The following is an 8,955-nucleotide window of genomic DNA, read 5'->3' as shown; positions in this document are numbered from 1 at the left end:
AACAAAATATAGTCTCAAGTGCATTACCAAGCCAGGTGCATGGACCCAACCACACACACAGCAGCCCTGAGATACAGTATTTTTTGGGCATGAGTGCCTATGCACACCTTGATACACACACATGCCCTTTGTGTTTGCAGGAGCCCAGCTTGTTACATCATCCAGAGGGGAGTTTATCAGCGACTGATCAGCAGCAGCCTGAAGACTCTCAAAGGCTGTTTTGTCTTCCTCTTGCCTGAAACTCCCTGAACCCACAGATTACCTTCCAGCCAGGGGTATTTGTTTACCGTGGCCTGAATTTGCAAGTCTTTATCATGGCTGCCTGCCGTCACTGAGGGGAAGTGCTTTTCATTTGCTTTATCAGTGCGAGGAGAAGACGAATATCCCACAGGTAATCCGGGTCTTTGCTTGACCAACTTTTTAGTCTGTTTATTCAGTCAGGAAATATTAAAATTATTAAATCTGGTAATAATTATGATATCATAAATTTGTTTAAATGGCAATTGAATGTCCAGGTCAACATAGAGTGTAGACGTCCCATTCATCCATATGCCAATTATAAATATTGAGTTTCTCATGATGTCTAAATTCTTGCATCTTTTTTTTTTACCCATGAATGATTCAATCTGCAGAAACATAATCAATAATAACCAAAAGGAAAACCAACCCAACATGAGTTCACGAGCGTCAGAAACAAGATTTTCTTCTTCATAGAAACTAAGTTTAACCAAAAACAAGTGACACAAAAACGTAGGTGTGTTATACTATATAGCAACAGCTGCATTTGCACATTATCGCTGTACATTTCATATTTTATATATTATTACTGTATATTTGTTTTTATTATATATGTTTAAATTATTGATAATATATGTTGTTTTTATTTGTTGTTTGTATACCTGGAGTGGTAACGAAAATAATTTTCCCCTGGCATTATTAAAGTATTTCTGATTCTGATTCTGATTCTGAACAGTAGACGGTAGACGTAAAAAACAACGTACTAATGTTGCACTAAAGTAGCCAAACAATCTGTGCCACTCATTTATCAAGTATTAGTCAAGTAGCAAAGCATCTAATTCTCAAAAATAAATAAAAAAAACCTGTTCTGAAGGTATATCAAGAATCCTCAAAGACTCTTTTTAACCATCTGCATAACTAAAACATATTTCCCAATCCAGGTATACCCAGAAATGTCCTTACTCTAAAAATTAGCACATAATTTTGTATGAAAACAGGTAAGATTGGAAAGAAACATCAGTGTACTGTTCATGTTGTACAGGTTAAACGAGGAGGCTATATTATATTTTATTGCACAACAGGCATAATATTTTTCATCCAGATGGTTAGAAAAGTCTTTGATGAATCTGAAAAAATACCTAGACGACCTAGTGGGTTTTTCAAAGCTCGCTGAAAGATTTATTTTTCTGAAAGCTGAATGCTTAGCTATGTGACTCAAATGTAATGATAATACATGAGAGGCACAAACTGGGGCAATACCAAAGTAGGATATCAGTTTAAGTCATCTTGCTAGATTGCTTTTAACTTCAAACATTGGCACTGGGAGACATTTGTTCAAAAACTTTGAACTTTAACACTGTTTGTACAAAATATGAATGTAGCCTGGCATCAACATGCTGAAATGTACCATCCCAGACTGTGAGTAATAGCTTCATATCAAAGCAAACTAATGATCTCATTGGACAGAGAATTTGCTTTTTTTCCCTGTATGTAAGATTTTGTCACTTTGCCTTTATTTTTCTTCCTCCACTAGTGGGGAAATTTTCTGCACATGGTGATGCTGAAACTATTATTTAATTTAAAAAGGGAGAATATACAGTATACCCACTGTTTTGTTCATTAAAAATGTGTATTTTATACAACAATCTTTCTAAGTCCAGCTGTCTAATGTTTCACAGCTGGCGAGGCCTTCTCATCTTCTCATATCTTAGACTGGCTACAGTCCTGTGAAGGAGAGAGACCAAAGTCTGATTGAAGAGGGGAATGTTTCTGGTGTGGAAATATTAGAAGTGTACACAAGGAAGGATGAAGGAAGGGAGTGAAGCGAAGTTCACTGGAATGACTCCCAGTCCTCACCGCTGTCATGCAGAGACCACACAGCTCCCAAATGTTCCAAAGCAGTTGGGATACACAGGGGATAAACTGGGGGTATATGGTGCCTTTCATGGTGCCGCAGTTAACTCTGCAGTCTCTGCATGAGCTCTACTGTGTCTCACCTGCAATCAAGAGAAATGCTTAATGATGTGAACAACCCGCAATACATTAAAAAGACACAGGCATTTTTTTCGAAAGAACAACTCTATTCAGATTACACCATGTTCTCTGGTTAACACAATCCTGGTTTCAAGTGTCATTAAGCAACATTACATTATTCCCATTAGAATTGCAAGCAATTAAGAGCAAAGTCCCCCAGGCATAAACAACAACAAGGCAGAGGTGTGAAGTTTGCCAGTTGTGGGGCTTTTCCATCTGAGTGCAGAGTTAGGATTATTGTATAAATAAATTTAGGAGAAAATATAAAGCTACTAGAACCTGTTACAAAACAATCATACACAGAGAAATCAAGGTTCATGGTTTCCTTGCGGTCGACTAAAACTTTCTTAGTCTTCTTGACATTGGATTAAGCAGGACAACCACTAAAATAGGATCAGCGCTCTGGAACAGCACCCAGGCCTCTACATCATCAGCATATTCCGATGATGAGCACTGGCCAACCACAGGATCCTGGCCTGTCTCCCAGCCAGCCCTGCTAATTAGTCGCCCTCTTTTGAGCTAATTGGCCGATAAAAAATGAGGATGGCCTCTTCACCCAGCCGGAGTGTTTTGCCACCAAATAGCAGTGGGGAGGATTATGCGGGTTTATGAAGCATGGTGACACTCCGCGAGAACCACTCCTCTGCTATTAATTTCCTTGTCAAGGGGGTTGCCTTGCACTTTGGTGTTTGTTAGTGGATACAAAAAAAATTTAGTGTGGGGTTGACTTACAACAAGTCATGAAATGCCTTTATATCTTAACTGTTTTACTGTGGTAGAAATTAACAATGCAATAATTATTTTCAGAAGATGCTGAGTCCTGTAGGCGATATCAGTGTTACAACATGTTACAAGCAAATTGCACAGGGCTTATCTTACTTTTGTGGCTTTTGATTTTCTTTGCACTGTCGGGACTATGGGTTAGTGATTCTGGATTCCTATAAAGAAAAAACTGTGTGTGACAGTAGACCATGCAAAATGGTTCAAAAAGAAAAACTTGGATGGGACGTCCTGGTGGTAGAGACACAATACAATGTGACTGTGACGTTTTGCCAGTTTGATTCCAGCCGGTCGACCTTTGCTGCATGTCATACTCCTCTCTCCTCATTTCCTGCCGGTCTCTATGCTGTCTCTACAACTGTCCAATAAAGGCAACAAATGTTATTGTTGACATTGTTGTCAAGGTTTTCTAGTATGGGACATACACTATGAAACAAATAAATAAGTAGTGCTGCAAAGAAAGAAAGAACGAAAGAAAGAAAGAAAGAAAGAAAGAAAGAAAGAAAGAAAGAAAGAAAGAAAGAAAGAAGAAAGAAAGAAAAATGGAATAAAAACTCACAGTCTTTTTACCTGTTTGAGTAAGAAGGAGCTTTACTGTCTCCAGGCTGTTCAGAACTCTGCTGCAAGGCTTTTAACTCACATTAACAGAAGAGTTAACACATCTCACACTTCTTTTAGCAGCACTTCACTGGTTACCAGTCCAGTATAGAATTCAATTTAAAATCCTGGTCCTTACTTTTAGAGCCCTGCACGGTCAAGTTCCTCCCTACATCTCTGAGTTGATACAGCCTCATACTCCCACCCGTAGTCTGAGGTCATTAGGTCAGAGGCGATTAGTGGTTCCCCGCACTCATTTTAAAACTAGAGGGGATCGATCATTCCAAGCAGTGGCTCCTAGGCTGTGGAATGTCTTGCCTCCCTCTCTACGTTGTGTGAATTCTGTCAAATCTTTTAAAAAGCAATTAAAGACTCTGCTATTCAAGCAGGCTTCTAGTTAGTCGAGGGGTCTTTATGGTTGTTTGTTTTGTTTTCTATTTGTATTTTAATGTTCTTGTATTTTAATTTGTCGTATTGTATTACATTTTATTGTGAAGCACTTTGCGATTTTCATCTGTGAAAGGTGCTATACAAATAAACTTTATTTACTTACTTACTTACTTAATCACAGAAATGAATAAATGATATGTGTACTATATTTACAAATAAATGTGTTTTACGGTAGGTGTTGAATATGAAAACTTGCCAGCATATGTGCCTTAAAAACAAATGTATGGGAGTTTTTTGCATCTTGCTTTATTGCAATCTTTATGCTACATAAAGGTTGAAGGGAATCGGTTCCTACAGAAATAGTCAAGTCAAGCCAATTTACTGAGCATGCTGTGTGTAAAAAAATACAAATGATGACCAAAGTGCTTTATGGAGACCCTAAAAAAATAAGATTAGAACAATTACTTGTAACACACAAAATAAAAGCAACCCATAAATGATGAGTATAAAACAAAATAACAGTTTCTGACATGAAGGAGAATGAGTGTAAAAATGTGCCTGAATACTTTCACAATATAACTTCTCAGAGGAAATCTTTATAAGCTACTGATGATGTTTTGCTCTCTGCCACATCTCCAAACAACTTCGACAGGCTTACAATTAGATAATTTGCACATGCGGACCACTCCGGTTATGAATGGGTGCATTGGCCCAAGTCCCTCCTTTTCCGTTTCCACGGACGGACCAATCAGCGGCGCCGGTGTGCATCGATGGGACGTCACGTCAGCTGCCGTCGTGTCGGGATTGGAATGTTACCGACTAACAATCGGAACAACTGAGCACTCGGTAACTGGACGCTAAGATCAAGGAATCCCGTCTTTTGAACATTTTCCTAGCTATTTACCCGGTCTGAGGTTAGCGCCTGTTTGCTTCGTGTGGACCGGATAACTTCGCCTGCTGCGTGGCTCCCCGCCGATGAGGTTTTAATTTGATATCAGCGCGTTTGAGGGTATGTGGCGAGGTTGTAATAAATAAGAAGAGAAATGCAGGGATTCGTCAGGTTACAGTTGTACCGCTGAGCTGCCCCTGCGCTACTACGCTTCCCCGGTTTTCTTTTTTTTTTGTTGCTTCTCTTCACACGGGACCATGGAGTGATAAAAGAGGGGGAATAGGACGAAATCACCCGGAGGCATTTGGTTTCGAGCGCGGCGGCCACACCGTTGGGTTTTTGCACTCCCTGGTCAATGTGTTACCGAGTTTAACATCCAAAGCCCAAACCGGGGCATACCTTTCCGTCTGGGAGAGCCTCGGGGACCCCTGCCGCTGTTTACCCGCTGGAGAGAGTTCCCAGACGGCTGTCGGACAGCTTTCCGTTTGAATTGCCCTGTACGGCCAGCCTGAATGAGGCTGAGAAGAAGCGCCGGGGAAGAGAGTCGCTGCATGTGATTGTGTCCGAGAGGGTCCGCTGGCCAGCGCTGAGCTTTTTAGTCACCCCAGCCCCGCTGTAGGCGCTGTGAGATATGGTGAAACTCTACAGAAGAGGGAGAACGGGACAATACTTTTAAAAATCGCCCACATGCACTGGATCAATTGCTGGATTTGGGAACCGATTAAGCAGAAGGAGGGTTGGGGATCCTTGGAGGCTGCCGGAGGATGGAGCGGTGTAGCCGGGGTTGGTGAGAGCCTAACTTCGGGCCACTTTACATTTCTTATTCCTAAACAATTCGCCCCTGTTCCCAGGACACATGCAGGCCAAAAAACGCTACCTGATCCTGCTCTCCGCCGGTGCATGTCTAGTGCTTCTCTTCTACCTCGGAGGGGTTCAACTTCCAGCGGCGAGCAGGAGCCGGCATGACCGCAGCCGAAATGGGTACCGGCCCGACCAGCCCTGGCCTCACTTCTCGGACCCTTTACACCTTTTCCTGCCCTGGGATCAGACGGACACCGAGGAGTACAACCTGCACATATCTCCAAGGCATAAGAGGGACGTCAACACGAGTGTTTACAAAGGCAAACGGTGCCGCATGGATTCATGCTTTGATTTCTCTCTGTGTCAAAAGAACGGATTCAAAGTGTACGTTTACCCGCAGCAGAAGGGGGAGAAGATCTCCGAGAGTTATCAGAATATTTTATCGACCATTGAGGGGTCAAGGTTTTACACCTCAGACCCCGGACAGGCGTGTCTGTTCGTCCTGAGTTTGGACACTCTGGACCGAGACCAGCTGTCCCCACAATACGTCCACAACCTGAAGACCAAGGTCCAGAACCTGCCTCTGTGGAACGACGGCAGGAACCACCTCATATTTAACTTGTACTCGGGGACGTGGCCGGACTATACGGAAGACTTGGGCTTTGACATCGGCCAGGCCATGTTGGCCAAAGCCAGTATCAGCACCGAGAACGTCAGGCCCAACTTCGACGTGTCCATCCCCCTCTTCTCCAAGGAGCACCCGAGGACCGGCGGAGAGAGGGGGTACCTCAAGTACAACTCCATCCCGCCTTTTAGAAAATACATGCTGGTGTTCAAGGGGAAGCGTTACCTGACAGGTATCGGCTCGGACACCAGGAATGCCTTACATCACGTCCACAACGCAGAGGACGTGGTGCTGCTCACCACCTGCAAGCATGGCAAGGACTGGCAGAAGCACAAGGACGCGCGCTGTGACAAGGACAACGCAGAGTATGACAAGTAAGTTACAGTTACTGAGTTTCTTTTTAATGCCCTCAAACTTTTACGCACGGATCTCGTGCGTAACGAAGCTGTCACCCTCATCCAAACTAGAGTGCTCTGGCTCAAAATGTGTGTGCATTTAGATGTGTGTGTGTTTCTGGAGCCATTCCAATTCACGTGTGTCCTTCCTAACTGAAAATAGTTATTAACCAGTAACAAGGAATACATTGACCTCCCCCTTTTTAAAATCTGGACTTATAAATCACACTGAGAACTGATAACTGATTAACAATGACTGCGAGCCTTATAAAGATCCCCAACTACATGCCACAGTTAACCGACCTTTTTATGTCCCACTACATGACTGGTTTTTACCCTCCGTGCTCCCTTTCAAGCATGAAGTAAAGGCTATTCTCTAAGTCTATTAGCTCCCTGGACACCACCCTCCCCTCCTCTCTCTCCCTCCTTTCCTTTCCGATGAAGGAATTCACCCCCTCCACCACCTTCCAGCTCCACTCCATGGGAACACTGCAGCCTTTTACCAGGATATGCAGTGACACGTTTTGATTTGCACCCTGTACTTAGTGCAAATTTAAGTGAAAGTCGACTGTGCGAGCTTTTGCTCTGAAATTAGTATTGCTGTTCTGGTGACCTTGTCATGACAAAATGCTGCATCCCCTTTTTAAAGGTTCGTGCAGTTGTGCTTATGGACGCTGTAGCGTGTAACAAGTTTGGTTGGAACATGAAGTGATTTAGTGCAAATAAATTAGTTATAATGGGTTAATTATCACCTTCATTTCCAGGAGTTAGTTCCATCTTTCCCACTTGGCCTCCAGGGGTAGTTGATTACCTCTAATTTTGGAGCTCTCCCGTTTTGTCAAGGTGGTAATGAATGATTCCCTCCCCTTGACATCAACAGCTGCACTTGAATGCTTGGTATGTTTTAATATAGAAGGTGGTGTTATCTGCTGTTTACATTGCTGGATTACGTAGTGAACTCCGCTGTCAGGTTCACTTCTCTGTGAGTGACATCGGTTTGATCTGCATTCATCAACCTGTGGATCCCATGCCTTTTGTGAAGCCTGGATAAACTCAGGCATGTGATAGCAGCACTTGTCGACATTGTTCCTCGTCTGTACACACGGCATGTCAAGGTTTAGAGGAAGGACGGATGGGGAACAAATGGAAAGTTAACCTACACATATTTCCATTTAATCAATCAGAAAGAGAGAGAGAGAATGGAGCTGTGGGGGGAAGATAACGTTTTTTTTTTTTTTTTTTTTAAGAAAACGTGTTGGGCTGAAGTGACTCTCCTTCAACTTGAAATGAACTCTGAAACCTCCTCACAGACAAACTGATAATGTCAAAAAGGGAGCTCCAACAAAACTTTACAAGCATGCACTTGTCTATCCATTCGTCATCTTTTTTTCCCCTCTCACACACTCATTCTCTCACTCGCTGTCTCTACTGGATGCCTTGGGCTCGGTGTCACCTGGAGAGATATGTCATCCATTATCTGACATTCCAGTCGCCTCTGGACAGCCCACCTCTGCTCCGCCCACGGCTCTGTTCCCCACTGGATCTGGCCTTGTTTTCCCAGAGGTACCTCTGTCTCGGGAACATCTCAGTACCATAATCAGCTGATTGACACAGCTGATCTCAGTGAGTTCAGGGAAACCGGAGCTTTCACTGCCCACTCTTTCCACCGTAATGTGTTTCACGGTTGATTTCTTTTGATTGATACCGCTGCCTGTTAGTCATTTCGTTTCCAGCATCGATACTGCATTTGATTTCTGCCACCGCTCAAACCAATCCAATTACATTTTTACACAATACTTTTACAGTATTTAGCAGTTGGCTTTCGCTTGTTAAACTTGTGAATCCTTTCACGCTTCTTATGAAGCATTTGTTGTTTTCTTGTGTTTTTAGAATTGATTTAGCTAGTTTTAACCTGTTTAGCTTGCTAGACATCTTTGGCATCTGGCGACATTAGGGAAACTCATCAATCTAAAGCATTATTTCCTGTTGTGATTTAGCAGCCTTTAGATTTAATCAAACTGATGCCTTTCATTTTAATCAAATTTAAACCCCTTTGGGTGCCAGCCCTTGCCTTGCAAAAACCCTGACGTAGCTCTCAGGTAAATGGATCTATATGTAGCCGGCTGGTTTTAGTGCTCCATTTCCACAGGCTGAGGGCGGACAGGCGATGCATGCGGGGACGCTGTGGTGCAGACTCAGGAATGCAC

The 8,955-nt window shown here is 43.0% G+C and overlaps 1 protein-coding gene across 1 annotated transcript in view; it reads left to right on the top strand.

Moving 5' to 3' along the window:
* The first annotated feature begins 4,833 nt into the window (after positions 1 to 4,833).
* The window catches only part of ext1b (exostosin glycosyltransferase 1b), a 127,616-nt gene continuing 123,494 nt past the window's right edge, over positions 4,834 to 8,955 (top strand). The window contains exon 1 of the mRNA XM_039820047.1: positions 4,834 to 6,727. Within this exon, the coding sequence (XP_039675981.1) occupies positions 5,784 to 6,727 (944 nt within the window). The 5' untranslated portion in view covers positions 4,834 to 5,783. The remainder of the gene's footprint in view (positions 6,728 to 8,955) is intronic.

Source organism: Perca fluviatilis, chromosome 13 (assembly GCF_010015445.1).
Source record: "Perca fluviatilis chromosome 13, GENO_Pfluv_1.0, whole genome shotgun sequence".
Taxonomy (NCBI): Eukaryota; Metazoa; Chordata; class Actinopteri; order Perciformes; family Percidae; genus Perca; species Perca fluviatilis.
The sequence above is the reverse complement of the archived record's forward strand: the minus strand, read 5'-3'. Positions and strand labels throughout refer to the sequence as shown.